Here is a 15,041-nt window from a genome sequence, read left to right on the forward strand (position 1 = left end):
GGAAGAAGAGGAAGAAGAGGAAGAAGAGGAAGAAGAGGAAGAAGAGGAAGAAGAGGAAGAAGAGGAAGAAGAGGAAGAAGAGGAAGAAGAGGAAGAAGAGGAAGAAGAGGAAGAAGAGGAAGAAGAGGAAGAAGAGGAAGAAGAGGAAGAAGAGGAAGAAGAGGAAGAAGAGGAAGAAGAGGAAGAAGAGGAAGAAGAGGAAGAAGAGGAAGAAGAGGAAGAAGAGGAAGAAGAGGAAGAAGAGGAAGAAGAGGAAGAAGAGGAAGAAGAGGAAGAAGAAGAAGAGAAGAGAAGAGAAGAGAAGAGAAGAGAAGAGAAGAGAAGAGAAGAGAAAAAGAAATCCAACCAGGTACAGTACAGTTAAACTCCATAAAATGCAAGGCAAAGACAACAATTAAAAACCATCTGGGTGAGGAGGCTGGCTGGGTAAGAATATTGCTGTTGTTTTTTTTTTTTTTTTTTTGGAGGGGGGGTTATATGTATGTATGTATTTATTTTTGAGAGAGTCTTACTCTGTTGTCCCAGCTAGAGTGCTGTGGTGTGAGCCTAGCTCACAGCAACCTCAAGCCCCTAGGCTCAAGCAATCCTCCGGCCTCAGCCTTCCAAGTAGCTGGGACTACAAGCACATGCCACCATGCCTGGCTAATATTTTTATATATATATATATGTGTGTGTGTGTGTGTGTGTGTGTGTGTGTGTGTGTGTGTATATATATATTTTTTGAAGTTGTCCAGCTAATTCTATTTTTTTAGTAGAGACAGGGTCTCACTCTTGCTCAGGCTGGTCTAGAACTCCTGAGCTCAAATGAGCTGCCTGCCTCGGCCTCCCAGAGTGCTAGGATTACAAGCCTGAACCACCATGCCTGGCCAAGAATATTGTTAAAGAAATAGTGTGACAGCTGACTTCTCAAGGGCAACAAGGAAAGGAAAAAGACAGTGGAATAAAATAGTCCATGTGCCGAAAGAAAATAACTGCCAACCTAGAGTTTTATAGCCAACAAAAAAAAAATTTTTATTTTAATGATCCACTATCATTCCCAATAAATTTTTTTTATATAATAATAATAATCTTTTAAAATGAATGTCATACCACTGGTGGACACATCTGTCAAAACTTACTGAAATGTAAAATAGACACTAGCAATATTTGTTTTATGTAAATTGAACTTCAATAAAGTTAGAATTTAAAGTGAAGGTTAAAAAATAAGGTAAAGATATGCTTGTTCAAAGAAACAAAAACAGATTTTGCCACCAACAGACTGATACTAAACAACATTACAAAGGTATTTGTCCTACAAGCAAAAAAAGAGAGTGATTCTAAAAAGAATGCTGGAATGATGAACAACAAACACAGCAAGTGTTTGGGTAAAACTAAATGAGCATTAATACTATATAACAATAATATTTTATGGAGGTTTTCTTGCTTGTGGATTTTATTTTTATTTTCTTGGAGACAAGGTCTTGCTCTATTGGCCCAGGCTAGAGTGCAGTGGTCTCATCAAAGCTCACTACAACAACCTCAAACTCCACAGCTCAAGCAATCCCCCTGCCTCAGCCTCCCAAGTAGCTGGGACTATGGGCATGAGCCACTATGCCTGGCTAATTTTTCAATTTTTCATAGAGACAGGGTTTCCCTACATTGCCTAGGGTGGTCTCGAACTCCTGGCCTCCCAAAGTGCTGGGATTACAGGTGTGAGCCACCATGCCCAGGTATAAAGAAAGTCTTAAAGTCCAAAAACTGAAATCACAAAGTATGTTTCCTGACCATAATACAAATAAACTAGAAATCAAAAAGAAAAAGAAAAACTAGAACACCTCCACATACTCTAAATATTCCATGGGTCAGAAATCAGAAAATATTTTGAATTGAATGATAAAAATGTTACATGTTTTAAAAATGTGGAAGTAAATCAGGGGTTGTCTGGGGATGGAAGAGGGAAAAGGGGAGGAATGGATTACCAAGGGGCATGAGGAAATTCTTTTTTGGGGGGGTGAAAGATAATATTTATTATTCTAATTGCATTTATGACAAAATGTATGAAATTATACATTTTAATATGTGCAGCTTATAATATGTCAACATTGAATCTACTTTTATGAAGCTATCAACAAAAAGAACAAAGAAGAAATAGCAGCAACAAGCAATAATATCCACAAGCTGTTGCCTGGAGAATTTCTCCAAAAACAAACAAACCAAAAACAGTGGGATGCAGCTAAAAGCAGATTTTTAGGATGACAATTTATAAATTTAAATAAATATACTAGAAAGGAATGAAAATTAAATAAGCTAAACATCCATTTCAAGAAGTTTTAAAAAACTTGCAAAAACAAATGCAAACAAAGTAGAAGGAAATCATAAAGACCTGAAGTTAAAGAAATAGAAAAACATTCAACTGAGGTCTACAAAGCAAAAGTTAGTTCTTAAAAAAACTAATAAAATTGACAACTATCTGGGGATCAAGAAAAAAGTAAAAGAGAAGGCACAAATAAATAAAATGATCCCATATCATCGCCTGGTTACAAAACAATAAAAATAAAATGAGCAGCACCTAAGTACCAGTACCTAAACTTCCTTATAATTCTAATAACTTGAAACTAGCACAGCCTCCCAGATAGAATTCTGTGGCAGTTCCATATGTGGATTACAGGTTTGCCAAGATATTGATTCCCCTGTTCCTTCGGTCAACCAGGTAGGGCCTAGAGCTATGAGAGACCTCTGACATCCTCCTATTGTGAGCCTCTTCTTCCCAGTGTACTAAGAAAACATCATTTTTTAATAATGTCTTGAAAAATAAAAGTGAGGAAGTATTGATTTAGAGAACTAAATGTTCCAGCTTATTATTTAAGAAGAGCACAGACCAGGTACAGTGCCTTATACCTGTAATCCCAGCACTTCGGGAGGCCCAGGTAGGAGGATCAATTGAGACCAGGGATTCAAGACCAGCCTGAACAACACTCCAACAACCTGTCTCTATAAAAAGTAGAAAAACTAGCCAGGCATGGTGGTACACACCTATAGTCCTAGCTACTGGGGAGATTGAGGCTGGAGGATCTCTTGAGCCCTGGAGTTTGAGGTTGCAGTAAGCTACGATGATGTCACAGCACACTAGCCTGAGCAACAGAGCGAGAAACTGTCTCAACCCCCTACCTTCACAAAAACCCAAAAAGAAAAAAGAGAACAATATATAGTACGATATATAACATTCTGGAATCAATTTTCTTCTCTTCTCCATTTAATCCATTACAATTTTTTATGCTCTACATTTTCTTAATATTTAAAACACTAAGGAATCCTTACAGTTAATAAATATCTTGATGATACTTCTGAGAGGGAAGTAAAATACAAGTTAAAGCCAACAACAAAACAATCCCAGGTACAATGTAATTTTGTCACTCATAAAGTCATCAGAATAAAGCATATGAAAAAATTCAGACCTAACAAATAAAATAGTCTCCCCTTATCCAGTCTCACTTTCCATGGATTCAGTTACCCAGAGTCAACCACAGTCCAAAAATATTAAATGGAAAATTCCAGAAATAACTCATAAATTTTAAATCGTTCACCGTTATGAGTAGCATGATGAAATCTTGTGCTCTCCCATTCCATCCCACCCACGATGTGAATCATCCCTTTGTCCAGCCTATCCATGCTGTATGTGCTACTGGCCTATTAGTCATTAGTAGCCAGCTCAGTCATCAGATCAACTGTACATTGTGTCACAGTGCCTAGGTCCAAGTAACATTTATTTTACTTAAAAATGGCCCCAAGGCACAAAAGTAGGGACCACTGACAGTTCAGATGTGCCCAAGAAGAAGGGTAAGTACAGTATAATAAGATATTTTGAGAGAATAACACTGACATATCTTTTTTTTTTTTTTTTGAGACAGGGTCTCACTCTATCGCCTCGACTAGGGTGCAGTGGCTTCATCATAGCTCACTGCAACCCCAAACTCCTAGGCTCAAGTGATCCTCCTGCCTCAGCCACCTAAGTAGCTGGGACTACAGGTGTGTGCCACTAAGGCCAGCTAATTTTTGACTTCTTGTAGAGATGAGGATCTCCCTATGTTGCTATCTTCAGAATAAAGTTCCATTAAAATGTGAAATACAGGCCAGGCACAGTGGCTCATGCCTGTAATCCTAGCACTTCAGAAGGCCAAGGCAGGAAGATTGCTTGAGGCCAGATGTTGGAGACCAGCCTGAGCAAGAGCGAGACTCCGTCTCTACAAAAAACGGAAAAATTAGCTGGGCACGGTGGCACGCGCCTGTAGTTCCAGCTAATCGGGAAGCTGAGGCACGAGGATCACTTGAGCCCAGGAGTTTAAGGGTGCTGTGAGCTAGGCTGACACAACGGCACTCACTCTAGCCTGGGCAACAAAGTGAGACTACATCTCAAAAAAAAAAAAAATTGAGAAGCAAAAACTGATAGAACTGTAAAGAGAATAGATGACTCCAATATTACAGATGGAGACTTTAATGTATATCTATCACAAATGGACAGATAAAATCAGTAAGGATAAAGTTGAACTCAACAGCATCATAAATCAACAGGCTATATTAATAATTAATATCTACAGATTACTTCATCCAACTATACAGCACATTACACTTTCTGCTCAAGCCCACATGGAACATTTACCAAAATAGACCACAATCTGGGCTACAAAACATACCTTAACAAATTTAAAATAACAGAAATCATACAATGTCTACTCTAAGACCACAATGGAATTAAACTAGAAATCAACAGCAGAAACAGCTGGAAAATACCAAAACACTTGGAGACTAAACAACATATCTTGAAAGGACACATAGGCCAAAGAAAAAGCCTCAAGAGAAATTTTTAAATATTTTTCTTTTTTTTTGAGACAGAGTCTCACTGTGTTGCCCAGGCTAGAGTGCCATGGTGTCACATGGTGTCAGCCTAGCTCACAGCAACCTCAAACTCCTGGGCTCAAGCAATCCACCTGCCTCAGCCTCCCAAGTAGCTGGGACTATAGGCATGCGCCACCATGCTCGGCTAATTTTTTCTATATATATTAGTTGGCCAATTAATTTCTTTCTATTTTTAGTAGAGATGGTTTTTCGCTCTTGTTCAGGCTGGTTTCGAACTCCTGACCTTGAATGATCCTCCCACCTCAGCCTCCCAGAGTGCTAGGATTACAGGCATGAGCCACAGCGCCCAGCCTAAAATATTTTCAACGAAAATGAAAATACAACTTATAAAAATTCCTGGGATACACTTTCAGCAATGCTTAGAGAAAAATTAATTGCACTAAATCCATATACAGCTGGCCCTCCATATCTGTGGGTTCCACATACCTGCATTCAATCAACTTTGGATTGAAAATATTTAGGAAAAAAAAATTCCACAATGTTCCCAAAAGCAAAACTTGAATTTGCTTTACTGAGTACTATGTTGAATCCACATGAAGGAGGTTAAGTATAGTCACTCTATCAGGCATCATAAGCAGAAATCTAGAAATGATTTAAAGTATACAGGAGGCCGGGCGCTGTGGCTCACGCCTGTAATCCTAGCTCTTGGGAGGCCGAGGCGGGCGGATTGCTCAAGGTCAGGAGTTCAAAACCAGCCTGAGCAAGAGCGAGACTCCGTCTCTACTATAAATAGAAAGAAATTAATTGGCCAACTGATATATATATAAAAAAAATTAGCTGGGCATGGTGGCGCATGCCTGTAGTCCCAGCTACTCGGGAGGCTGAGGCAGAAGGATCACTCGAGCCCAGGAGTGTGAGGTTGCTGTGAGCTAGGCTGACGCCACGGCACTCACTCTAGCCTGGACAACAAAGTGAGACTCTGTCTCAAAAAAAAAAAAAATAAAAAAAAAAAAAATAAAGTATACAGGGGCAGGCGAGGTGGCTTACACCTGTAATCCTAGGACTCTGGAGGCCGAGGAGGACAGATCGCTCAAGGTTAGGAGTTTGATACCAGCCTGAGCAAAATCGAGACACTGTCTCTACTAAAAATAGAAAGAAAATAATTGGCCAACAAAAAATATAGGAAAAATTAGCCGGGTATGGTGGCGGCGCATGCCTGTAGTCCCAGCTACTTGGGAGGCTGAGGCAGAAGGCTCGCTTAAGCCCAGGAGTATAAGGTTGATGTGAGCTGGGCTGACGCCATGCACTCTAGCTCAGGAAACAGAGTGAGACTTTGTCTCAAAAAAAATAAAAAAATAAAAATAAAGCATACAGGAGCATGTGTGTTGGTTATATGCAAATATTGCACCATTTTATAAAAGGGACTCGAGCATTCACAGATTCTGGTGTCTGTGAGGGTTCCTAAAACCAATCCCTCATGGATAGTGAGCAATGACTATATTAGAAAAGAAAGCTCTAAATCAATTATGTTCCTAAGCTTCCACTTAGAAAACCAAAAAAAGCAGGACAAATTATTAATAAATCCAAAAAAGCACAAGAAAAGAAATAAAAATTAAAGCAGAAGTAAATGAAATTAAAAACAGGAAATCAAGAGAGAAAAACCAACAAACCAAAAACTGGTTCTTTGAAAAGATCCATACAATAAGTAAGCCTCTAGCCAGACTAACTAAGGAAAAAAGAAAGAAAACACAAATTACTAGTATCAGAAATGAAAGCGGGTACATCTTTAATGTCCCATAGACATTAAAAGGATAATAGGCTGTGTGCGGTGGGGAGGCCGAGGCGGGCGGATTGTTTGAGATCAGGAGTTCGAAACCAGCCTGACAAGAGCGAGACCCCCGTCTCTACTATAAATAGAAAGAAAATAGTTGGCCAACTAATACATATAGAAAAAATTAGCCGGGCATGGTGGCACATGCCTGTAGTTCCAGCTACTTGGGAGGCTGAGGCAGCAGGATCACTTGAGCCCAGGAGATTGAGGTTGCTGTGAGCTAGGCTGACGCCACGGCACTCACTCTAGCCTGGGCAACAAAGCAAGACTCTGTCTCAAAAAAAAAATAAAATAAAATAAATAAAAGGATAATAAAAGAATATTATAGGCCGGGCGCTGTGACTCACGCCTGTAATCCTAGCTCTTGGGAGGCCGAGGCGGGCGGATTGCTCAAGGTCAGGAGTTTAAAACCAGCCTGAGCAAGAGCGAGACCCCGTCTCTACTATAAATAGAAAGAAATTAATTGGCCAACTGATATATATATAAAAAATTAGCCGGGCATGGTGGCGCATGCCTGTAGTCCCAGCTACTCGGGAGGCTGAGGCAGAAGGATCACTCGAGCCCAGGAGTTTGAGGTTGCTGTGAGCTAGGCTGACGCCACGGCACTCACTCTAGCCTGGACAACAAAGTGAGACTCTGTCGCAAAAAAAAAAAAAAAAAAAAAAAAATTATAAAGAACTATATCACTGGAGTGGTAACAGTTAAAAAAAATAAAAAGAACTATATGCTCACAAATATGACAGCCTAGATAAAATGGACCAATGCCTTGAAAGACATTCTATATCAAAGAAATGGAATCACACCCACCAAGTATGGTGGCTCATGCCAGTAATCCTAGCAATCTGGGAGACTGATGCAGGAGGATGCTCTAGATCAGACGTTGGAGGTTGCAGTGAGCTATGATGATGCCACTGCACTCCAACCTGGGTGACAGAGCAAGATGCTATCTCAAAAAAAAAGAAAAGAAAAGAAAAAAAATTGAATCAATAATTAAAAACCTTCTGAAACAGAAAGCACCAAGCCTACATGGGTTCACTGATGAATTCTACCACACATTTAAGGAAGAAAGTATATCAATTCTCTATGTCTTTCAAAAGGTAGAAGCAGAGAGAATACTTCCTAACTCATTCTATGAAACCAGCATTATTCTAATACCAAAGATATTACGAAAAAATAAAACTAAAACCAATATCTCTTATAAATGCAAAAATCCTTAACAAAATATTAGCAAATTGAATCTAACAATATATAAAAAGAATTATATACACCACAACCCAGTGGGATTTATCCTAGGTATGCAAGGCTGCTTAAACATCATAAAATATAATCCATCACATCAACAGGAATAAAAATCACATGATCATATAAATGGAAGCAGATAAAGCACGTGACAAAATCCAACATCCATTTATGATAACTCTCAGCAAACTAGAAATATAGAAGAACTTACTCAATTTCATGAAAAACATCTATAAAAATCCTATAGATAACAACATACTTAGTGGTAAGAAACCCAAAATTAAGATCTGGAACAAGGTGCCAGGCGCAGTGGCTCACGCCTGTAATCCTAGCACTCTGGGAGGCCAAGGCGGGTGGATTGCTCGAGGTCAGGAGTTCAAAACCAGCCTGAGCAAGAGCGAGACCCCGGCTCTACTATAAATAGAAAGAAATTAATTGGCCAACTAATATATATAGAAAAAATTAGCCAGGCATGGTGGCGCATGCCTGTAGTCCCAGCTACTCAGGAGGCTGAGGCGGAAGGATCACCTGAGCCCAGGAGTTTGAGGTTGCTGTGAGCTAGGCTGACACCACAGGACTCACTCTAGCCTGGGCAACAAAGTGAGACTCTGTCTCAAAAAAAAAAAAAGAATCTTTAAGAATTTCATAAGGGTATTTCCTGTTTTTAATGAAACAGCTATGTTAAAGTCTTATGTTCAGGTCCAAGTAATGAAGAATATGAATAGTACATCACAGTTCCCTAGAATCCCTTTATAGAGGTTAAAACTCAACAGAACTTAAGATAGCCCACAGAAATGTTTTACTTGGCCAGAAGAGTTTTTTGAAATTTGAATGTATTTATATGAGACATACACCCATGGGTTCTCTGTCCCATCACTCTTATCCTACATCCAGTCCAACTCATATTTTTATTATTTGCTTAACCCCACAGGAACTTTGGTTTGCGGCCCCTATGCTATATTTTTATTTATTTATTTATTTATTTTTGAGACAGAGTCTCACTCTATTGCCTGGGCTAGTGTGCCTTGGCATCAGCCTAGCTCACAGCAACCTCAAATTGGTGGGCTCGAGTGATCCTTCTGCCTTAGTCTCCCAAGTAGCTGGGACTATAGGCATGTGTCACCATGCCTAGCTATATGTTTTCTATATATTTTTAGTTTTGCCAATTAATTTATTTCTATTTTTAGTAGAGATGGGGTCTCGCTCTTGCTCAGGCTGGTTTCCAACTCCTGACCTTGAGCAGCCTCCCTCCTCGGCCTCCCAGAGTACTAGCATTACAGGTGTGAGACACCACGCCCGGCCTATTTTAATTTTTTTTAAGAGACAAGGTCTGGCTCTCTCACCCAGGCTAGAGTAAAGTGGCATAAACTTAGCTCACTGCAACTTCGAACTCCTGGGCTCAAGAGATCCTCCTGCCTCAGCCTCTGGAGTAGCTGGGAGTAAAGGCATGTGCCACTATGCCTGGCTAAATTTTTTTATTTTTTGTAGAGATGGGGTTTGATATGTTACCCAGGCTGTTCTCAAACTCCTGGCCTCAAGGGATCCTCCTGCCTTGACCTTCCCAAATTGCTGGGATTATAGGTGTAAGCTACCTGGGCAGCCCACTCAATTTTTAGATCTGAAGTTTTACTCAGATTCATTTAGAATTTCCTTATGAAATTCTATATTGTACTTCAGTACATGTGTATTAGAAATGGTTATTTTTCCTTATTTTTTAATCTTCATGATGAGGGATACATGTATTTTCAGAGTGATAACATAAGTCTATTGCAAAAGCTGGTGGTTTATTGATGTTATTAGTTATCCACATATAATTGTATGACAAGATATATATATAACTAATAGTTGAATAAAGGCTTATAATCAAGTGTGAAAAACCATTCCCTTTCATCAATAGTGTGGCTCTGAAATTGTTATATTTGACAGTATTTTTAAGCTCTTTTATCCTTTCATTAAACATATGCACACACCCATATACTCTCATTCCCGTATACGATCATCCATTAAAAGTAAATGTGTTGGGCCAGGCGCTGTGGCTCATGCCTGTAATCCTAGCACTCTGGGAGGCCAAGGCGAGAGGATCACTTAAGGTCAGGAGTTCGAAACCAACCTAAGCAAGATCAAGACCCCAGCTCTACTAAAAATACAAAGAAATTAACTGGCCAACTAAAAATATATAGAAAAAATTAGCCGGGCATGGTGGTGCATGCCTGTAGTCCCAGCTACTTGGGAGGCTGAGGCAGAAGGATTGCTTGAGCCCGGGAATTTGAGGTTGCTATGAGCTAGGGTGACGCCAAGGCACTCTAGCCAGGGCAACAGAGTGAGACTGTGTCTCAAAAAAAAAAAAGAAAAAAACAAGTAAATGTGTTAAAATTTATGTGCCTTATATGGACAAAACCAACGTGATGCTGGCAGACCTGAAACTATGTATTAGAATTCTGTATGAAATGTTATACCACTGATGAAAAATGTTTTCTTTCTTTTTTTTTTTTTTTTTGAGACAGAGTCTCGCTTTGTTGCCCAGGCTAGAGTGAGTGCCCTGGAGTCAGCCTAGCTCACAGCAACCTCAAACTCCTGGGCTCAAGTGATCCTGCTGCCTCAGCCTCCCGAGTAGCTGGGACTACAGGCATGCGCCACCATGCCCAGCTAATTTTTTCTATATATATTAGTTGGCCAATTAATTTCTATTTATAGTAGAGACGGGGTCTCGCTCTTGCTCAGGTTTGTTTTGAACTCCTGACCTCAAGCAATCCGCCTGCCTCGGCCTCCCAGTGTGCTAGAAAAATGTTTTCTTACACAGCTACTTCTACAAACATATACCTAATAGAATATACTAAAGGAAAAGTTGGTACAAAACTTTCAAGTGATCATTTTCTATGTGGTTATACCCAAGCCATCTATTAATGATAAATTAAAAGACTCTTTACCTGTCCGGACCTGAGTTCAGGCACTCAAGAGTTTCGTATTTCTCTTGCAGAAGCTGATGACAATACTAATCCCTGCACTGTGTAGGGAGGTGCATTCCTTGCACTGGCTTAAGTGCTAGTGATTTCACCAACCCTTGAAGTGCAGAACAGTAAAAAAACAGTTTTCAGCCGTTTTTCTTACTGGTTTCTCATTTTTAAAATATTACAAAGATCTCAAATAGGTTTTAAAATAAATCATATTTAAAAGACAGTGCCTTAATTTAAAGAGACACATGCCAATAGACCTTTCAGCATTACTGCACATATATCACAGGATGGCCTTTTTTATCAAACAAAAACTTACACAAAGAAGCAATAATTTCATGCCTTCACATAATTTTCTGATTTTTCCTTAAAGCAAGAGAATTTAGTAGCTACAGATACCTAAATTGGTCTTATGGAAGGCAATCATGAGTATAAATAGGGTTAGATGAGATTAACTTGGTTTAAAAATGGTATCTCTCCTATTGATTCTATTCTCCTGCCACCACCATACAACCCTGGAAGAGCTAACAGTCAAATTTGTAACTACTAGTCTCTAAAGAAGTAACACATTGTACCTTCCCATAAGGTAAAAATCATTAAATGCTATTATGTCCAAGGGCAAAATTAAGCTATGTATATGTATGTGGAAGGCCAAATCTATCCCTGATCCTGACCCAAATCTTAAAATACCAAATTAATACAACTTCCTATTCTTTTCTTGTTGAGATAGAGTCTCACTTTGTTGCCCAGGCTAGAGTGAGTGCCGTGGTGTCAGCCTAGCTCACAGCAACCTCAATCTCCTGGACTCAAGCAATCCTCCTGCCTCAGCCTCCTGAATAGCTGGGACTATAGGCATGCGCCACTATGCCCGGCTAATTTTTTGTATATATATTTTTGATTGATCAATTAATTTCTTTCTATTTTTAGTAGATACGGGATCTCGCTCAGGCTGGTTTCAAACTCTTGACCTCGAGCAATGTGCCTGCCTCAGCCTCCCAGAGTACTAGGATTACAGGCGTGAGTCACCACATCCGGCCCCCATTCCCTTATATTTGAAAATTAAATGGGCTTACACATAACTCCAGGTTTTTCCTGTTATGCTCTGAATGCTCCCGAATGCTCTCCAGGAGAAGAGCATTCAGAAATGGACCTTAGCTAATTCTGAAGGAGAACCTTTTATGTATCTTAAAAAATTTAATGTTTTATCTGAATTTCTTTCCAAATCATATTCGTTTCCTGTAACTTTTCATTTCTCTCCTGACTCTCTTAGTGAGAACACTAACTTGGCTCCCTTAAGATACAGATCACTAGGAGCTTAGCACTATTCAGTCACACATTCAAAAAGTTTAAGTCCTCTGAATTTTCTCCTGGCATTTTTAGTAGAGGAAGATACAAAATAAAGCTGATCTGAAACCATGAGGGCTGGAGGGTGCACATTTATTTCAGTAGATCTACCTATCTATATATACTAGACATAATTTTAAAACCCTACATTGAATGTAAATGTTCTTTTTCTACCTACAACAAAGAAAGCTTGCCTTAATAGACCTGGCTAAAGTGCTTCCTTTTTACTCTTCACAATTCAAGAAATTAAATAATCACTCTTTCATTTACCAGACAATTTTTCAAAAGTTGGCACTCGTTCAAGTCCATGTGAAGGATCTGTTCCTCTAAACTTAAAATCACAGCAGTTTGATTTCATTTACAATCAACTGAACATAAGTACTTCTTGGCCCAACTGCTAAGACTGACTTTCTATGGACAAGATAATTTAAGAAAAATTCATGAAATAAATGTTGCAGGGCCTTAAAGGGAAACGTTTATGCTTCTTTTCACTATCATGTAAAGCAAGAGGAGAAATAGAGATATAAAATGTAAATTAAACGACCGAATTTCTAACTTAATTTATATAAAGTGGGAAGACTTTCTAAGAAGTCTTGAGAGTAACCAATAAACTGTTTTGACAAGGAATGTCAAGGTGAAGTCAAAAGTAAAAAGCAGGGGGAAAGAGAGGATAGGTATATTCATACCTAATGGGTGCTGTGTACACTGTCTAGGGGATGGGCACACTTATAGTTGTGACTTGAGTAGGGCAAAGGCAATATATGTAACCTAAACATTTGTACCCACGTAATATTCTGAAATTTAAAAAAAGTAAAAGCAATTCAGGGCTGGGCCTGGTGGATCATGCCTATAATCCTAGCACTCTAGGAGGCTGAGGCAGGAGACTCGCTTGAGGCCAGGAGTTTTGAGACCAGCCTTAACAAGAATGAGACCCCACCTCTACAAAAAATAGAAAAATTAGCCAGCCATGGTGGTACATGCCTATAGTCCCAGCTACTCGGGAGGCTGAAGCAAGAGGAGCCCAGGAGTTAGAGAGGTTGCAGTAAGCTATGATGACACTACTGCACTCTAGCCTGGGGACAGAGCAAGACCTCATCTCAAAAAAAAAAAAAAAGCAATTCAACTCCATTATCAACATACTTGTATGAGTTTATGCCAAACTTGGAATCTTTTTAAAATGCAACTTATGTGGGAATAAGATTTCAAGACAAAATTGATTATACTCTTATTGAAGTTACAAGGTCTAAAAGAGTTCTCATTTTAAAGATGGTAATAGAGTTCCCACACATTCTATACCACCTTTCTTTTTAACATATTCTTCCCCTGTAATTAAGTCCATCATCTAGCTTCTAACCTTCATACCTCATAATGCAAGTATTTTTGTCCCAATTATGAGTAAGACTCGTTATCTCAACTTTAATCTATAGTTCAAGAGAAAAAAATGCTGGAAAAAAAAAAAACCACATAAACTAAGCCCTCTTGATGAACTTTTCAAGTTTAAAGTACTTAACTTTTTAAATAACTCATCAACTTTATTATGCATGTTATTATATTCATTTTACACTTATAAAAATGTGATTTGCCTAGGGGTACAAAACAAGTTACTATTGGAAGTAGAATTTAAATTATGACATTTCCTTTATCTCATCATATAGTTAGATTATACTATTCAAATATGTCCCATAAATAGTTAAAGAAATTACCTATTAAGTAACAAACACTGATGTCTTAATCTGGAAGTGTATACATTACACACACATACACAGAGACACATATCCCATACACACATATAGACAGCAAATTAAAATGGAAAACAACACTCACCTTCATCTCCTTCTGGTGCATATGAAGCTGTAATAATGTCAATATCAGCACAATTCATCACAATCTGATTAGTCGCCTGCCTCACCTAAAGGGAAAAGAAAAACCAGCAGTGTCAGAAACAGCGTAGATTAATATACATAAACTCTGATTTTGGACTAATGTCACAGGCAATTTTTTAAAACCCAGACTGAGTATTTATGCATCAATGGTAGAAATAAACGAATAGGTTTTTTTGTTTGTTTGTTTGTTTTGAGACAGAGTCTGGCTCTGTTGCAGGGGCTAGAGTGCCATGGCATCAGCTTAGCTCACAGAAACCTCAAACTCCTGGGCTCAAGCAATCCTGCTGCCTCAGCCTCCCAAGTAAAGTAGCTAGGACTACAGGCATACGCCACCATGCCTGGCTAATTTTTTCTATATATTTTTAGTTGACCAATTAATTTTTCTATTTTTATTTTTTTTTATTTATTTTTTTGAGACAGAGTTTCGCTTTGTTGCCCAGGCTAGAGTGAGTGCTGTGGTGTCAGCCTAGCTCACAGCAACCTCAAACTCCTGGGCTCCAGCAATCCTACTGCCTCAGCCTCCAGAGTGGCTGGGACTACAGGAATGTGCCACCATGCCCAGCTAATTTTTTCTATATCTATTAATTGGCCAATTAATTTCTTTCTATTTTTATAGTAGAGACGGGGTCTCACTCTTGCTCAAGCTGGTTTCGAACTCCTGACCCGAGCAATCCACCTGCCTCAGCCTCCCAGAGTCCTAGGATTACAGGTGTGAGCCACTGTGCCCAGCCTCTTTCTATTTTTAGTAGAGACAGGTCTCACTCTCGCTAAAGCTGGTTTCGGAACTCCTGACCTTGAACGATCCTCCCGCCTTGGCCTCCCGGAGTGTTAGGATTACAGGTATGAGCCACCACGCCAGGCTAAATCAATTTTTAATACTTTTTTTAGTTGCTTCAGATCCAAAAAAATAAAATACAGATATAATGAAAGCCCCTTCCTTTCTCCGTCATGCCCTAGATA

The 15,041-nt window shown here is 39.1% G+C and overlaps 1 protein-coding gene across 1 annotated transcript in view; it reads right to left on the reverse strand.

Moving 5' to 3' along the window:
* Nucleotides 1-15,041, reverse strand: part of NPEPPS (aminopeptidase puromycin sensitive) — a 98,862-nt gene that overhangs the window by 73,654 nt on the left and 10,167 nt on the right. The window contains exon 2 of the mRNA XM_012765965.3: nucleotides 14,023-14,107. Within this exon, the coding sequence (XP_012621419.1) occupies nucleotides 14,023-14,107 (85 nt within the window). The remainder of the gene's footprint in view (nucleotides 1-14,022; nucleotides 14,108-15,041) is intronic.

The sequence above is a fragment of the Microcebus murinus genome, chromosome 18 (genome assembly GCF_040939455.1).
Source record: "Microcebus murinus isolate Inina chromosome 18, M.murinus_Inina_mat1.0, whole genome shotgun sequence".
NCBI classification, from domain to species: domain Eukaryota; kingdom Metazoa; phylum Chordata; class Mammalia; order Primates; family Cheirogaleidae; genus Microcebus; species Microcebus murinus.